Source organism: Protopterus annectens, chromosome 3.part0, assembly GCF_019279795.1.
Source record: "Protopterus annectens isolate FY-2018-M chromosome 3.part0, PAN1.0, whole genome shotgun sequence".
NCBI lineage: Eukaryota > Metazoa > Chordata > Ceratodontiformes > Protopteridae > Protopterus > Protopterus annectens.
In genome coordinates, this window is record NC_056731.1 from 1,985,435,178 (window position 1) to 1,985,454,963 (window position 19,786).

Consider the following 19,786-nt stretch of genomic DNA (forward strand, 5'->3'; position numbering starts at 1 on the left):
TATACAATATGCTATTGCCCCTGGGACTACAGCAGCATACTGTTCTGCTACCCTGACCATTGTGACACATGTGGTGTGATGGTACCTGCTGCTGTCAAACAGTTACACAGGGTGACTCATATGGCATATTACCTATCTGACTAACATTCAGCAGGGGTATGTGTGACAAGTATTCACGGGGAGTCTTGCTTCTTAACACTGTGTGGTTTATTGCAGGGTATGTCTTATCTGTGGGTAGGAGCCTTTACCTCAACATGTGCTCTCTATTGCAGTGGCATGGACGACACACAGCAGTCATTTAGGTTGTGGATGGTGTGAGGTGTTACTATGGTTGTTGGACATCTGTCATGGGTGTGACTTAAGTATGTAAATCCAGGAGTGGTAACCTCTATGTGGGTAGCATGTGTGTACTCTGTGGTGTTTTCAGTCACTGTGCATTGGTAATGTGTTTGAGTGCATTGTCACAGTGTTGTACATGTCACTGTGTCCTTCTCCATATCTGTAGCTGTCATGTGAGGTACATACCATGGCAGCCATTATGTGTTGTGGAGGGGTACACTGACCTACATGTCCATAGCTGACACACCATGTCTGCTGACACATACCAAGTGCAGGTATTCCAGGAATAGTGTGCCACTGTGAATATCATTGGGGGGACTATTGTACACATTTATGACCCCGTTCACCCCTGACACATGCAGTGGTGGGCAGCCAATCACATATCTGGTGGTTACTGGTGTAGGTGATCTGAAATGGGGTATGGTACTCCAGTTTTGACACTGGTGTTCACTCCATGCCTTTGTCACCAGGCACCTGTTGCAATACATCTGTACACATGTGCCTCACTCAGAATATATATACATCTCTCTCTCTCTCTCTATATATATATATATATATATATATATATATATATATATATATATATGTATATAGATATATATATATGTATATATATATATATATATATATATATATATATATATATATATATGTCTGTATACATATACACATATATATATTGATGTACATATATTGCTATAGATATGGAGAGGGGGTGTGTGACAGAAAGGGGGTGAGAGTGACAGAGGGGGTGGGACAGGGGGTGTTGAGGTCGTCATATACAGTCATACCTGTAGATAGTCAGATCTGTCTGTCTATGTATATGTATCTACATATATCTATATCTGTATGTGTGTATTACATATTCTATCTATCTACATCTGTCTATGTATTCCTACATCTCTCTCTATGTATGTATACATATATGCATATTATATATATATATATAATATATATATATATATATATATATATATATATATATATATATATATACATATATATACATACATATTTTGACATACATACGTATCCATATGATAGATACATATCAACATGTTTGTTTACCATACTGTATACACACACTAACATACTGCTAAACATACATAACTGTGAAACCTACTTTGTACATTGCACTACAACCTACATTCAACCTACATTGATATGTGCACATAGATGCTCTCACATACAAATGTATGTACAGCCTTCACTGATAGTTGCTGTATGTCCCCTGCCCTTTGCACATCTTCATATACATATGGATACAGACCAAATGACACATATGGAGGGTTCACAGTATGTAGACCTTTATAGTATTACTTTACATTACCTGTGTTTGTCACAGCTGCTTGTGTTGCCGTCTGGTTTTGTGTCCTGCTGCTCCACTTGCCAGTTGTCAGCTTTCAGGTGGCTGTTGCTGACCAGTTTTGTTTGTGTATGTTTAATTTTGTTTTTCTCTGTCTCTGTCTCTGTCTCTCTGTCTCTCTGTCTCTCTGTCTCTCTCTCTCTCTCTGTCTCACACTTCCTCCTCAGGGTGCAATGAAAGTATTGCATGTGTGGACTGGGAGTACAGCATGCTTTTGTAGGTATCTGCATATGTCCATGTGATGGCCTCTGCACCAATTGTTAGCCAGCATTTGCTAATTGCATGCAGCCAGTTGTGTACTGATTGCAGTTCTCACTGTGATTTCAGAACAGTGCTATAAAAAGGTATGTGAGATAGGTGTAGCCCTTTCAGATTTTAAGGGCAGGGACCATGCTGGTATGCTGTGGGCAATGTTCTGTGAGTGTAAAGGTTGGTATCTCTCTCATATTTCCAGCTGTGTTGTAGATTAACATTTTTCCATTCATTTATTCAGTTTCCAGTACTAACTGTGTGTGTACACTGACACCTACGACTACTACTACTGTTAATGTGTGTGTGTGTGTGTGCTTTCCTGTGGGACATGTGGTGTAACTGGTGTATAGCAGTGGCTCTTGCACTTTGTTGCTATGGCTTCAATATTTGCCCTTTACAGTCACTACTTGTATGCCTGCTAGGTGTCCTGACTGTAGTGTGCTGCTGTGGCTTCCCTATTTTCCATGTACATTCACATCTTGGAATGCTTGCTATAACTGCTAGGGTGTTACAGCATGCAGTGTGGTCTGGCCATGGTGTGGGCCTTGACATCTATTAGGGTATTTGAGTATGCTGCTGAGCAGGCATAAGACACTCTCAGGTGCATCTGTTATCTGCCTCATGGAATGGTACATATCAGTGGGGTACACCCATTAAATTGTCTGGTATGCTGCAGTTGTGACTGTGGGATAGCATGAGCATATGTATTACTGCACTTTTTCTGCCATGCAAGTGGTGCATACTTTCAGGACTTCATAGTTACCATTGCATGTGTTGTAACACCTTTCTGCCTACTGTTTGTACATTTCACATGGAGTCTGTGGGGCATTCCTGTAACTCAGTCACTGTTGCTATGTCTAGGCTCTTAACTATTCAAATATGGTGGTGTCAAACCTCTCATGTGTACAAATATTTGCAGGTCGTCCACATTTCTGCCTTATATTTTGGTCAATATCTCATGCACAGCTTTTTCTGGCAAATCACTCTGGCCTCAAGTCAGAATATAGTGACAAACATTTAAGTTTCAGACTTCATACCCTTCCAAACATCCCACAAAATGCAGAACATGTTACTCTCTGAACTGTCTAAGTTTGTTTTAACATTATTTGTAATGTGTCCCTGGTTTTGGCCCTTTGCTCCACATATTTTATTACTTGGTCCGGTTGTGTTCCTGTAACAGTTTGTGCAGTATGGGCAGTGATTATCCTGCTGTGAGTATGTGTGTGGCTTGCAAGGTGCTACAGTGACATTATTACCTACTAGCTACCAACTAGCATGGCTGTTTCTGTTCACACACTACTATCATAGATATCCACTAGATTTGACAGTAAATATACATGACATGCTTTGTGTACTACACATCCTATATTCCCTTTACATTCATTCCTACTATTACATGATATATTTATTTTAGCACAATGTTCTTGTATAACAGTTATGGCTTAGTGGTAAGTCGTGCAGACTAGTGTATCCAAGGTCCTGTGTTCGGGACTGACAGTGGGATTTTATTTTGCTTTTGAACTGACTACAGGACCTATCAATCAGAGTGACTAAGGCACTTTTAAGCAGTTGTAACTGGGTTAGCGCTGGTTTGCGCAGAGCTCACGCATGCGCACTGGCGTTCAGCTCCGCGCACACCCGCTTACAACCGCTTAAACGTGCTTACTCTTACGCACACACGCGCTATTTTCTTTGAAAGAAATGAAAATGGGGAGACAGGAAAGTGATGAAAAAGGGGTCACAAAGAGGGTAAGACAGTAGGGAAACAAGCTTGGGATTTGCAGGAGGGATGTAGGTAAGGCCCACAGCTGCCCATTTCTTCATTAGCAACAGCTGTGCATATGTATCTAATTTGGTGTGCCATTTGAAACCTTCCACCCCTGAGAGAGGTGTCAGGACAACAATAATATTTGTTGTACAGCCGATTGTAATTGATAGTTTCCATGTCCAGCAGACATGTGTGCGGAATGGGCAGCTATGTATGGGGTGTAATTTTTTTGTGGGTACAGAGTGCCCTTTTTTTTTTTTTTTCAGGTGAGAGTGGTATGTCAGGTGAAGGAAGTCGGTATAGCTGGGGAGGTAGGCTGGGTAGGTCAACAGACAAGACAAACAAGATGCATACAGGGGCAGTGTATGACAAGTGTGGGGGGGTTACACAATTGACGGGGACGGAGGTTTGGATATCCAGAGCCCATGAGCCCACAGATGGCAACAGTGGAACTGATATCCCCACCCATGGGCAGTTGCCACTGTTCCTTCACTGCCCAGGACGGGGCTGTGCTGGGGGCTATGTAGGCTGGGCAACAGGCATGCCCGTAAGTTGTGCCACCTGTGCCTCAAGCTGGCGTAGGGGCTCGAGAACAGAGTCCCAGATCTCCCTACGCACCACAGTCCGGATGCTTCGGAGGGTGAGTGGTGGTTCTCCTCCAGCCACACTTGCAGAGTGAGGACGGGCCCCATCCTTTGCAGCGCTTCCACCCGCAGGTGGCACATGGCCACCGGAGGAGGGTCCAGACTGGGCACTAGTGCCAGGTGCACTCGCCAGCTGAGGTGGGAGAGGTGGGTCCGCTGGAACCCGCCTTCCCTGTTGTCCTATGTTTTGCATTATGTTATGACAGTTTGGGTTAGTAACATACAATACCATTCGCAATTAGTTGTAACAGCATGCATTAGTATTCCCATTAACCAAACACCCAGATATTCACACCATTGAACAGCAAGCATAACACATGCATAATTTGGACAGCAATACACAGTCCAACAACATGCAGGGTTGATTGATGGCAACAGGCCATCAGGTTTGGATGTATGAACAGGGCAGATGCATCAACGTACATGCAAATATTTATGACCCAACAGGACAAATGTCCAGGGGTGTTAATTGTGATTGCACATACCAATTTCACGTGGAATGGATTATATGTGGTTATAGGGTGGGGTGAAGAAAATATTATTAACACCTTCGAATACCAATACATATTCTGTACATTTCTAGTAGCTACAGATATATACACACTACTGTTCTAATTACAGTTTCCTATATGATAACTACTTCAATTTGGTGATAGGACTGTTACTGCTACATCAATATACATTTTATTGTTATTCATACACGTTCATATCTGGCTTTGTTCAGCTACATCATCCTGCTACATTTGCTTTATATAGCTATAGACAACTGTGGATGTTTGATATTTCAGACAATCATACTATCTGCATATTGCAGACTGAGAGCAACATATCCAGATTTTGGGATACACATTTCAGCTGCAGCAACACTTTGAACACATTTTGCAGTTTGGTTCTACTTGTCACATTAATTTCATTCTGTACTGACTGCAGTATACTTTATTCAGGGGTTATTACTACTTTATTGGTGGATTCATAACTCTTTCTCACACTCTCTCACTTGTTTTCATTTTACTATTCAGGATGGTACTTACTTCTAGGCTTTATTGACATGTTTTACCTGTAGTTATTACAATCCTTTCCAGCAGTCTCACTTCTGTCATGTTTTAGTATTTCATCAGGGATGTATTTCACACATGCGATTTGCTCATCTTCTGCAGCTGTACTTTTCAGCCTGCTGCAGGTTGTGTACTATTATATTACAGGTGGGGCATCTTTATTTCAGACTATATTTCAGACATTTTCATTTTTTTTTTTTACTCTGTAAAGGCTTGTAGCCAAGGCGCTAGGAGAGGAGAGACAACTTAAAGGTTTTTATTAAATTCTTATTTTGGAAAGTAGAGCTGTTTTCATTGGTCTTTTGTGTGGTTTCAGAACAATTATCATTTTTCTGTTTGGATTACAGACTGCAACACACTTTTGTAATCAAGCAATACTTGCAAACACTTTTACACTGTTACTTGCACATTTTATTACTTAGTGACTATACTGCACTCTTTTTCTAACTGTCATACTTTTATATTTCTTTACAGTTACTGGGAATGGATTACTGACCTGCCTGGTGGCGCAACCGCACCAGCCTATTGCCATAGGCTCTGCGGTTCACAGAACGGACACCTGCAGCTGTAATATAAATGAAGTAATATTGGAATACACATCTCCATAATATCAGCTAGTTTAATTTCTTACATACATAATTAAATGCAACTTACTCAGTAGTGGGGCATTGGGCATTTGCCGGGCCTCCTGGATCCAAAGGTTCAATTGGTCCTGCTTGCATCTCCTCAGGTCCGCATGGTGGTGACGGACCTGCTCACCAGTCCTTGGAATCCCTGTGGCACTGGTGAGATCATGAGCCAACCGGTCCCACTCCTCAGCCCTATATGCTCCCCACAGGACCTGGCCCTGCATGAGTTGGGCCTCATGATTGTGGACTAGGAGCCAGACCATGAATCTGGACTCCTCAATGCCACACCTCTGTGCTCGAAAGCAACTACCCTCACCTACTCTTGACATTCTGGCTGCAAGTCAGTTCTACAATCGTTTATGCTGTGTATTCCCGCCTATGGGGCTTATATATGCCATTTTTCCCGCACTTATCTGTGATTGGCCATTTTGGAATTGTATCAACTTCACAAAACCTGCTTTGTCATGCTCCACTTTCTATTCATTCCTATATATTTGCTATTACTGCATTGCTAAGTGCAGCTGCTGTGGCTTAGTGGTTCAGTACCTTGACAATGGTGCATGGTATCCTGGGTTCAAACCTGGCCACTGCTTTTTATATTTTATGACTGTCTAGACAGGCTAGGGGGTGTGCCTGTGTAAAGACAGTTTTGTTACAGCTTGCTCAACGTTGCCCGTCGGTTAGCTTGTTAGCACGGTGCGCAGCTACGCACAAACGGGGTACGCTGGTTTACGCTTCATTTGGCTGTCAGCACACATATTATGCTCAGCAAAGCTAGGGGCACACAGTTTCAGCGTGTTAAACCACTGCTCACCTACGGGCACTCATTTTGCACCTGTTAAACCAATGTTCACATACGGGCACTCATTTTGCACCTGTTAAACCAATGCTCACGTACCAGCAGATGCACTCACCTTGTTAAACTGTAGCTCAGCTATTGGAACATTTCGCATTTTTTATTGTTTTGTTATCTCACATTTCTTCAAAATAAATGGACTATTTCATTACATTTTACGTAAAATATGATTTTATATGTGTACATATTTGTCAGGGACTTGTTTCGTGCTTATTTAACTAAAAATAAAATTTGATGTTGTGGGGGCTCGAAGCATGGATGCCTGCTCTTCAGCCGACGTCTCTATCGCTACGCTATTGCTTTTTGGCTTACTTTGCATATTTAGTTCTTATATGCTTTTCCTTTGACTGCTAACTGTGGCTAAGCTACGGGCATGCCCGCGCAAACGAGCACACTCATGGGCAAACATCTTTACGATTTCAAAAAATATATATAACATGTTCATTTATATATTTTATGTTCATAGTCTGTGGGGGCATGTGTTGTGTTTATTCACATTTCCATGGCCGCTGTCGTGGGTGTTTACTTTGGGCACTTTTACTCTTCTGGGGGCGTGTCCGCTTGCAGGGCTCGGCCTATGGACACACCCCCTACTGTCTTCCATGGACCGTGTTAGCCTAAGGTGTGATTCAGCATGCTCTCATGAATATGCAGAGCATGCTGACATCACTCCGTTTAACTGCAGCCTCCGTGTAAGAGTTATAACTCTTACACAGAGGCTTCGTGAATCCATGTGATGGTCACTAAATTCTGGCTCATTCATTATATTCAATCTTAACTGCCAGACCAACTCACAATATTCTAATTTATTCTGTCCCCTCCCCAGGATCCAAGTCCATTTTCTCAAGAACAAAAAAGTAAAATCTTTTAAAGTGTTTATAAGCCAGAGTATTTTTATAATATGTAATGAAGAAAAAGACACAAATGGAACCACAGGCACTAACACACTCCAGTTGTTTATAATATGAGTTATTTAGATTTCTTTGTTTTATATCATAAAAGGATTTGTAAATGCATTTTAGCCATCTTTCTATTTTCCTGCATAAACACTTTTGCATGTAGGACAGGAAGCTAAATATAGTACTATACATGTCTGGCAATCATAACAGTCATGACAAATTATAACTCTGTTGTAGCCATTATTTCTGGGCCTTTGTAACCCCATTCTTTCTGACTTTGTCCAGATTTATTGCACTGAGAGGCTGAGAGGTATGCTTATATACATACAATATTTGCAATGTCCACATTTAGTAATCCTTCTCTCAAAAGCATCATTTAAGTCTGTTGCCCTGCTGAAAACTATTATGTTTCTCACCTAATTTCTTTTTAAGTAAGAAGTGAATGCTGAGCTCCAATTTTTAAAAATAACCTAATATGATTTGAATGCCTAGAAAATTGTATCACCATAGCTTTTACCCTGTCAAATGTTCCTTTAGAATTGTCACCTTTCTCTTTAAAAAAATCCATTCTGTAAAATGGGCTTAAAACTTTATGTCTCTTTTTTCTAATCTCACTATCTACCTCATTGAGGAGGTCTATGGGATATGTCCTTTCCTTAAACATATTCAATAAAAATTCAGTCTACTTTTTAAATGTCATCATCAGTAATTAATCTCGATAATCATGACAGTTGTCCCTAACAATATTCTTTTTTTGTTAATATGGATGAAAATTGATAAAGTCCAAGTAAGTTATGAAAATGTATATTTCCTATAAGTAGATGACTCAAAGCTATTTTATTTTCGATTTTTAACATGGTTATATTTAAGTAATTGCTAATTTCAAAATCTGCGAAAAATTAAATTTTTGAAAAGAAGTTGTTTGACAAATGTATTTTATATAATCATCCAGCACACTCACCTCACCCTTCTCTAAAAAACATCATCCAAGATTCTACCATACTAATGTATATATTTTAAGAAGTCTAAAAAGAAGACTTGTTTTTGTAAACCAACAGAAAAACAGCTGAAAAATACACTCAAAAAAATTAACAGCAGGAACTGCATTCAAAATGAGAGGAAAATTAGGAGCTTCAGATTCTACCACAAAATGAATTGATTAAAGAACATACATACACAAATAAAAAAACAATAAAGAGCTTTATTACTTTCATACCTACTATATCAGGGACTTCTTATGGTTGTGTATTATGCAGTTATAAAAGGGAAGTGATGCAAAATATTTTTGCTCTGCAAAAGTCCCCGAATTTTCCTCTGTTTTTGAATGCAATTCCTGTTGAGACATATTTTGCTTCCCTAGCCAGTAGCAGCAAATTGGCAAAAACAGAAATGCATGTTGCACCCATGGCTGTGGCTGTGAGCTGGTTGAAACACTCCCCTTCAGAAAAGAAATAATTATATTGTGAGACAACTTCTATAAAGTCTATCAAATTAATGATATGCATGTTAGAATTTTCATTAATGCCACTGAGCACCTCAATGAACTACCTAAGCTATGTGATATGTGGTATAACTGTAAAAAAAATTATAACATCAGTATTGACAAACCATAAATTGTTGTCATTCTGGACTCTATATAAACTGCCAGAAAAATACCATGAATCTGCAGACTAGTCTGTTAGAGATACTGGGTGATGAAATTGGTATATCTACGGAAATTATTTTTTCTGAGCTATGATACAGAATCGGAATTATCTAGACATAGTAAGGCCTTGCTGAGTCTAATTATGGTGGTTGCCAAAAAACAATTATGAGAAAATGGAAATCAAAGTCTAAACCAACTGTACTAGAAGTAGTGACCATAGTAACAGAGATACAAAAACTGAAATTGGTTTATTTAAAAAAGGACAGGAGCAAATTACACAGAAAAATATGGGAAATGTGGGAACAATACATACAGGGGAGGAATTAGGTTTAAAAGAAGGCAGGATTTGAATGACCTATGCAGTGGTTGATTGACAATGACTGGGTAAATTATAAATGATTTATAATGTTTGCAACTAAAATTATGTCAATACGGTTTGTGATATATAATGCCTGCAACTAAAATTATGTCAATATGGTTTGTTTTCATTTATATAAATGTATGGTTGCCTATGTCATAAGTGATCATTTAGTAAATATGTTTCTTGTTTAACAAAAAAAAAAGAAATATCATGAATCTTTTAGAATGTGTGTATTTCATTACATTCCTTCATCTTGTATGTAAGCACTAAACTTTTACATTAAAGTCCATTACTGTTCAGCATGTTTACTTTTGTTATTTACTTGTGTAACACCCCAAGTATGAATAACTTGGAGAAAAACATCTCAGTGTAACTTCCATTGTGGACATTTTCAGCTGATCTGCTCATTGATTTGCCTCTGGGTTCAACTGACTTGAGATGTAGGTGGGAGTCTGACAGCTTTACAGAGGCTCTTCCTATGAGGGCCATTTGTATGAAGTATAAACAATGAAACCATATTTAGGGCAAATGGACTTTGGTCTTTTCTTCAATGATTGCAACAATGGATTTGGTCTACATAAATTTGGGGAATATATAGAGGTGTCCTCCATGGTGTGTAAGGGGGCTCACCCCATGGAAATGCAAACACGCTTCCTTTTATTTTCATTGGAAGTAGTGCTCAACATTGTGTGGCATGGCAGGTTAATGCACTGGTCTGCAGGTGCAATGGTCTCGGGTTCAAAACATGGGACAGGTGTTTTATCACTGACAGAACCCACACTGTAAAAGTTGCAGACTCCAAATCTGACTTCAAACCATGAGTACCACAGGGTTCAATCCTGGGACCTCTCCTGTTTGGTATCTACTTCTCTGAAGTACAGGCTAACACAGAAGGCCTCTGGCTAATGAAGTTCACAGATGACTGCAAACTAGGAGCCATAGTCGAGTCCCCAAATGATGTGGACATCCTATAGAAGGGCCTCACTGAGACAGATGCCTGGTGTCAGAGGCATGGCCTTAAGCTCAATGCCAAAAAGTGCATTGTCATCCCCTTTGGTAAAAGCTCTGTACCTATGAACTACCACATAGATGGCAGTCTACTTAATGCCGAATGTGTGATAAGAGACCTTGTGACCCTGGTGGACAGTAGTTTCTCCTTTGATAATCATATCACCACAGTAGTCAGGAAATCCGTCTATGTGGCACACCTCCTCACAAAAGGGTTCTCATCCAGGAAAAAAGAGTTAATTGTTCCCTGCTACTCAGCAATCACTAGACCCATTATAGAGTACAACTCCCCTTTTGGAATGTACCTCACAAGATATCTGCAGCAGCTGGAAAGGCCACAGAAGTACCTCACAAAGAGGATTACTGGCCTCAAGCAGATGCCCTACACCGACCATCTCAAAAAACTCCAGCTTTACTCTGTAGCATATCACCTACTCTGAAGAGATCTCTGCCTAACATATAAAGCTATGTCAAACCCAGACCTGTTGGACATGCTACACCTAAAGAAATCCCAATCCCTCCAAGCTACATGCTCTAGGGACTTAAACCTTGTCACCACAATAAACAGGGTATGCTGGAGAGATAGATTCCTGTTTCAGAGCCTTCCCATACTCTGGAACAAGCTACATATCTATGTCAAGCAAAGTTCCTCATTAGCACTCTTCAAGAAAAATCTTGATGAGTGGATGAGAAACAGGAAATACACCCTACGTAACACTTCTGTGGTTCTGCTCATCAGGGGCACAGGAAATTAACTTTCTTGGGTGGCGTAAGCCAGGAAACCTTGTTGGTTAGGCTTACTTAGGCCCTTGGACCGATAGCCTAGTGCCTACCTATGAACCTATGAACTCTATTACTTTACATAAAAGTTGTACACCAAAAACGCCTTTAGTGATTAATATGAATTTGAAATTGCCTTTAGTGAATTGATATGAATCTGGTGTACATTATCTTATCTATGACTGAAGAGCTATTTCCCAGGCAGTCATGGTCGGCTTGCACAAGCGATATATATTGGTCTTCACTTGTTTCTTCTTCTACCAAAGCACAGTAATATTGTTTGTTGTCATCTGTTAAATACTGTTTTATAGATTGACTAGAATGACCTGAGTGCTTATAACATGGTATTCACCTCCTTTGTATTTATATGTTTCCTTCTTTCAGTTGCACTCCATATCACATGCTCATTTTAGTCTCTCAAGCACCTACCAAGCTATGTCTGAGGCATCAGTGGTTACTGTTTGAATATTGTCTGAAGGGAACCTTTTTGTTCAGTCTGACCATGATGGACCTGTATTTAGACTATGGTGAAGTTACAGAATAGCACAGATATCATCTCTTCTAAGGACTGTGAATGATGGCTTCAGGTACTGTTTAGGTACCACTGAATATTTCTCATGTGCATTCTGGCCAATGGGGCTCTATGAATTGTCATTAATCCCAGTATCCACAGGATTTCACGGTTTGTAACCAGTGGTTTATAGAATCAATTGTTGGAAGTAGTTAGCCAAATATTCCACTTTGGGAATTTCCACTGTGTGATACCTTAAACCTCTTGAATCAGAGGCAAAATGGGATATATGTAAAGTACCCTTTATTTCAGCTAAATGGCATTTCTAAATGTCCATGACTTTTTTCTTTTACTTTTAAGTCTTTGTATGGACAATTTCAGGCCAATAAAGCTAAAAAGCCTTAAAAGTAAAAGAAAAAAGTCATGGACGTTTAGAAATGCCACTACGCTGAAACACCTGATATCCTTAGAGGGTAATTTACATATATCCCACGTTGCCTCTGATTCAAGAAGTTTAAGGTATCACACAGAGGAAACTCTAGCTTTGCTAGATTTTTCTTTTTGTGTTTTTAACCAAACTGGTTTTCCTTTGTGACCTTTTTACTCATAGTTTTACTTTGTCTGGGGATGGTAATCCCTCTGGTCACTGAAATCCTGAAAGACACCAAGGATACCCCCTTTTTTATAAGGGGCATTTTTAATTTGGTGATACTGAATAAAAATCACAGGTTTTGAATCAGACCATGGTGAATTACAGAGCTCTTTCAGCCTCCTTCTGGGATACTGCCCCTGGTTCCACAGTAAACAATTACTGGGCCAAGACACTTTGTAAAGCTCTGTGTAGAGTAGCCAGTTCAAAGTTCAAGGAGATAAACTGATATTCAGAGCACATACTAAAATTTGAGAATGCACCTGTGGTCACTGTATATGAATGTTTGAAGACAGGTGTATTGAGGCTCAGGGTAATCATCAGGGCTTATGGTAAGAGCACCTGTAATGTCAAATGTTTTGAATGTTGGTACCTTGAGAAAGGTATGTAGCCTTGACAGTTCTAAGAAGGGCATCTATGATCCCTCCTTTCCATGCTCGAAGAAGAGTGTTTAGTAGAAGTCTTTGTTTTTCACCAGTTTTTTGACCCTTAGTCTTAAAGTTCTCTAGTCTGTGGGGACCAGATGTACTTGGTCCCTTGGCATTGGGTAGAATACCTGACATTTTTAATTTTGTTATAAACTGCAGTGCATTGTGTTACCCTTCCTGGTGCCACTGTCTGTATGAGTATGTGTGTGGCTGTGTGAGTTTATGATGGGGGGGGGGGGCACCATATGTTAAAATCACTGAACTTTGCAGTGATAGCTTCAGCAGCACCAGATCCCACCAGCTGCAAATTACATTCTCAGGTATTTTTACTTCTTGTTTCTTGCTCTACCTGTCTAGTGAGGTGTCATATAAAAGTCCCTTAAATTGAAACAATTTTATGCAATAAATTAATTAATAATTAAATAAGTAAATAATAATAATAGTAATAACAACAATAATAATAATAGCTATTGTTATTATTATTCCTGCAAGAAATATTCAATTCATTCAAACCATCTAAAAAACTAGAAAGTCTCAGTCGCCAAGGAGACAGTTTAGCATTGGCACACTCTTCAAAATATAAATTGCCCATTGCTAAAGAAGCATGTTTAAATCATTTTTCTTCACAGTCTTTATGTGATATCTTGAAAAGGTGTGTCACTAATCTGCACACTTAGAAAAAACAGAGCAAGTAACTGGTTTTGACAAGACATCTTTAATGTTTTGCTATATAGCAATGAGTCAGATATGTTCTAGTCTGAAGCTTGTGGTTAGAACGCATATGGGTTGTTGAAAAGTTCTGTGATGCCACTAATTCCACAGGGAAAGCTTGTGATACTTGGGTCTCTGAACAAGCTCTTTCTGTACATTGGAGATGGCCGTACTCTCATTTTATGACATTTGTGTTTTCAATACAGCATTACTGTAATTATGCAATGCGTAGCAAATCTTGCTCAGAATATAAATACATTTTAAAAAACAAATAATTAACCAAAACTGATTGTTATATAAATAAGCAAAAACATAAAGGTAAACCTGAGCTACAAGCCAGTTGAAATCAAAATTGATTATTGCATAAATACACATATTAATGAAGAAAACAAGTAGTAAGTAAAAAAAAAAAAAAAATATATATATATATATATATATATATATATATATATATATATATATATATGTGGATCTACTACTATTCACCAAAAGCACATTTGACCGAAAATCAAATTAGAGTACACTTTTCACAGAAAGCTCATTTCACTGAAAACACAATTCACCGAAACACATTTCACCGAAAGTTGTAGATGGCCTTTACCCCACTGTAGTGCAACCCTGGAGTTAGTATATATAGTAAGGGATAGCTCCCCATATATTTTATGTATGTATTACTGTCAGAGAACAGTAATATATTGCAATTACATGTATCCATGTATATAATTCAAAATATTTAAAATATGTGGGGGGCTACACCCCCACACCCCCCATGTGGGGGGCGGTGCCCCCCACACACCCCCTTACTATATATCCTAACTCCAGGGATGAATTACACTGGGGAAAAGGCCATCTACAACTTTCTGTGAAATGTGTTTTGGTGAATTGGGTTTTCGGTGAAATGTGCTTTTGGTGAATAGTAGTAGATCCATATATATCTATCTATATATATATATATATATATATATATGGATCTACTTCACATGGTCAACATTTCAGAATGTTGACATTCATATGACCGAGACCATATGATCAACATTCAAAATGTCGACCATAGAATAGAAAACAAAAAACACAAAAATTCTTACCTTCATGCTGCTAGCAGGGAGGCTATGTCCCCCTGCACCCGCCTGAGGGGGCTCCAACCCTCCAGAACTTAAATATACCAACTCTGAGATCACACTACAATGTGAAAGATGGAAATCTTTTCATTCCACACTATAGGGAAATGCCGGTTCCGCATGGTCGACATTTCAAATGTTGATCATATGGTCTTGTCCATATGAATGTCGACATTCTGAAATGTTAGCCATGTGAAGGGAACCCATGTATAGCTATATATATACATATATATATATAGAGAGAGAGAGAGAGAGAGAGAGAGAGTCACACACACACACACACACACACACACACATACACACACACACACACACACACACACACACACACACACACACACACACACACACACACACACACACACACACACACCATTGTTAAAGGTTTCCTGTTCATTCCAAACATTCAGATATCTGGAAAATGTCACCCACTTAGAAACAAGAATTGATACTCTCTTTGAAATATACATTGCACAGTATTACTGGTTTGTTTAACACTTTTAACAACAGCTCAGCATTGCTTTTACTTGGTGGGTCTGTGTTCTGCACACTGGTAAAATAAATATGTAATGAATTAAACAGTTTTGCTAAATATCTCCAGTGTTTCACCAGTTATATGATAATGCAATGGGCATGTTCTTGACTGAAACCTGTGGTTTGATCTAAACATTTTACCAACTTTATAAGGAAGCTTTTGTCATATTTGTATCACTTATTTATTAGATTTTCAGCTACTTTTAAATGCAACATTCTCACATCAAAAATACTTATAAATCTGATTATAATTTTATAAAGCTTATTGAAGATATCAAATGTTTGGTTAAACAATGGAAGGAAAATGGCTTTATTTTCAAAACCAGATTAATATTCATTAAAATTATTATATTACAACAAATCCTTTACTTATTTCAGTCAATAGCTGTAATATCTGAGAAGTTCTTAATTAAAAAAGATGGAGAACATATCACTTTAATTCCTTGACAGCCCACTAAATCAATTTCATTTAAAAATCACATGAAGATGGAATAACTAGGTTTCTAGTTTTTGAATTATACTCTTTAGCTACTGCTTTTAACATTTTCATTCTGTGGTTAGATTCTTATTATTCTAGTTGACGAAAAAATATTTATGAATAAGGTGTTAACAGTTTCTTTGGAGATACTCATTTGAATAAGCTTTTGAACTGCTGATGCATTTTTATGATGATTAAAAGCTTTATTGAAAGTAATTCTATTGCAAGTTTGAATTCATCAAAATTTAAATTAGGTTTGAAAACTTTTAAAAATTATATTTATAAAACTCCTCTAACTAAAATTTTCTTACAGTTCATACAATGATATTTTTAGAAACCCATAACAGTAGACACATGAAATAGTTAAAGATAATGGTATGCTAATGTGACATAATTTGTTTAATAAAGGAACAATAATAACAACAGAATTTTTTCATCAACTTAAATATGATATGTCACATAGGCTGTTAATATGTACTATATTAAGGATAAACGAAACAGCTTTTGGGTGGTTTTAAACTGGAAAGAGTGTATGTCTATAACAAAAATATATGAGTATATAATTTCTCTTATAAAAGGTAATGTTGCTTCCAAAAGGAGTTTTTCTAAATTATGTAAGATAATTTTGTGTATTAATAGCAAGTTTGATAAAAAATATTGGAAAATTCTTATAACAAATTATATAAATGACTTGGTAAGTTATTAGAATATTGTTTAATGCTGAAATCAGTTATTCAGACTTCACCAAGTTTATACTGGAAAATTTATATGTGGGAATGTCTGCTTAGAACTTGTATTACTCTATATAAGACAGCTAAGTTTAACAATCGGATATTGCAATATGCTGGAGATGTAACAAGACACTTAAAACAGACAGGATGCATGTAGTTGTAGACTGTGAAAAATTATCTTCTTTTGAGAAGATATTGACAATTTCTTCAATGGTTTCCAAGGTTTGATAATTGCTAATTAGAAAGAGTTGCATTGTTCATAAATTTACATGTTCACTGAGAAATAAAAAGTAAATAATATTATTTTCTCGAGTTTACAAACTATCACTAGAAAATCACAAAAAAGTTTAAATTTTAAAAAAATTTTTAGAGTTAGCTACTGTTTTGTGTGAAAAATAAAAATTTACATTAAGATGATTACCCATGAGTAATAGCGTGAATTTTGAATGCTGGAATAGTTTAGAAACATTAATTACAAAATAGACAAACTATATTGAAAACTAAAAGAAGAAATTTGAAGTATATTATGTATACAGCATAATCCAAACAAACCCAGAACCAAAACGACACAAAACCAAACCAGTGGGCTTCCAGGACAAGAACACCATAAAGGCAAAACTTTTATTTCACAAAGAAGAACAGATTAAGAGCTTTCATCTGATTGTAGTATAGGACTTCATCAGAATCTCTGATGAAGTCCTATGCTACAATCAAATGAAAGCGCTTAATCTGTTCTTATTTGTGCAATAAAAGCCCACTAGTTTGGTTTTGTGTTGTTTTAGTAAGTGATGCATATCAATATATAATGACTCTTCTGCATTACTATTCTGGCTAGTGGTACAGTCATGGATTTGTACATAATATCAGCAATGCATATTAAAAAAAAAAGAAATCAGGATCTACACAGTCCGAGACAGAATTAAAAATAACCTAGTAACTTTCTTTCTCAGTATAATGTCCTGGAGTTGTACTGCAATGGAGATAAGAGTTAGCAAGCTGTAACATACTGTGGAAGATCAGTGCAGCATGAGTAATGTAAACCCATCAAGCTGCATATGCATTGGTGATCTGTGGTAGGCAAAAAAGGATACAAAACGGTTCACAATGTTGATCTAGACAAGCTAAGATAAGTCATCTTCTGCTTTCATTGTTCATATACCTGGCATCTTTCTAGACCTCATCTCATTGGGCTGTCTGATGTTTAGCTGTCAGATTGCTAGCCTATTTGAGATGTCACAGAATTAGTAGGTAGTGGGCTACGGTGACTTGCTGTGCAAAAGGATTATATGACAGCAAGATACACTTCAAGTAGTAGGAGAGCTTTCACTGTCTAAATGTGTGTTAAAACTATTATTTGTTCAGTATGCCTGGCAAAATATCACACTTTTTTTTATTCAAAATGAATCATGTTTTCCTCTGTTTTATTGAACATATGTCTGTTTCCACTTGATGACAAAATCAGTATTTAAATACTGATATTTATATTTAATTTGAGCTGTAATACAAGCCCACTAAATCATTGATAACCAGTAATCAGAACCATAGCTAGGGTATGGTGGTTGCCCTGGGCACAAGCTGTCCTAGGGTACTATATGGTGGGAGTTTAAGTACTGGCAATTCATTTAGCATCACAGTTTGGCAATGATAGCAGTGTTATTGACATTCATTCATTTAAACAATCAGTGCTCTCTGGCTGTTTAAATGAATGAATAAATGACTTTATAACTCACAGCTCTTCTGTAATACCGAAAAAAAAAAACAGTATTGCAATAGAGTGAAACCCAGAGAGTTCACTAGAAAAGAAACTCCAGGTAAGAAATGACTAGGCTGAAAAACTAGTTCAAATGTGGAGACTAGGATGTTTTTTCTAACATGAGTGTATACCAGTCTCAAGACTGTTAGGGGTAATGATTTATTCAGCTACATTTCTGGCCGTCATGTCCATGAAATTAAATATTATATATGTTCATCATACCCGCGGTGATGGTGCTGCAGTAGAGTTGTCACCTCACAGTAAGACACTGTCCGGTTTAACTCTCAGCTAGAGCATCTTCTGTGTGGAGATATGCATGAATGGGCGTACCTTTGTTGAAGGCTGTGTGTCAGGGCTAGTAACTCGGCATGTAAAAATCAACTAACAATCATTAGCGGACCGAAGTTCCGCTGTGGAAACCCCTAAAAGCCGAAAGACGCAATAACATATGTTCATCATATATAGTTTTAACTGGTAATGACAACTAAAATTTATTACTATATCCTACAACATTAATAAAACAAATGAATTTATAAATGACACAGATTTCTTAATGTCGCATGAAGTGAGCTGCTTAACTTAGATTTACTATTGTAATTTTAATGACAAAATTAACCATGATGGAACACATATCCTGAAAAAAGCTATCATAATTTATATAATGAAGTGTATCTCACACAACAGAGTACTAAAATATGCATAAGTAATACAGCTGAGGTTAGCTAGATTGCATTTTGCTATATATTTTGTCACACCCAATAAAAATCAAAGAACATTAAAACTGTTTGAAAAAGACTGGCCCATATTTTAAAAGCAGTTAACAGTATTAATGCATTCAACTTAAAGGTATTAAAATAATAAATTAAGTCTTTTAAAATATTAAAAAATACATACCCCATCCAATTACGATGAACCACCAAAAGTATTTTTTTCCGGAAACAAATGTTAGTGCAAGTAATGTCTGGAGATACATCCCCTCTATGAACAACCAGAAGAAATTGGATAAGACGCCAAAATGAAAGAATACCACAGCAATCTTGCAAGGAACCTAAAATCATGTCATTGAAACAAATAAAATGTTAATGTGATATTAACAGTATGTTTAACTAAGTTGCAAATTTTATGGTTCACAATCTATACACAATATAGTTTAATAGAAAAAATATAAATATTGCAACCTTTTTTAAACGTGCACAATTCTTAAATTTATCATTCAAAAACTCAGTTTATAACAAACACATACTATTTGGTTTTCTCTGAATGTATTTTAG

At 37.4% G+C, this 19,786-nt stretch overlaps 1 protein-coding gene across 1 annotated transcript in view; it reads right to left on the bottom strand.

Moving 5' to 3' along the window:
• Positions 1 to 19,786, bottom strand: part of LOC122797236 (vasoactive intestinal polypeptide receptor-like) — a 513,255-nt gene that overhangs the window by 389,556 nt on the left and 103,913 nt on the right. Inside the window, exon 2 of the mRNA XM_044066085.1 lies at positions 19,410 to 19,563. Coding sequence (XP_043922020.1) covers positions 19,410 to 19,563 — 154 coding nt within the window. The remainder of the gene's footprint in view (positions 1 to 19,409; positions 19,564 to 19,786) is intronic.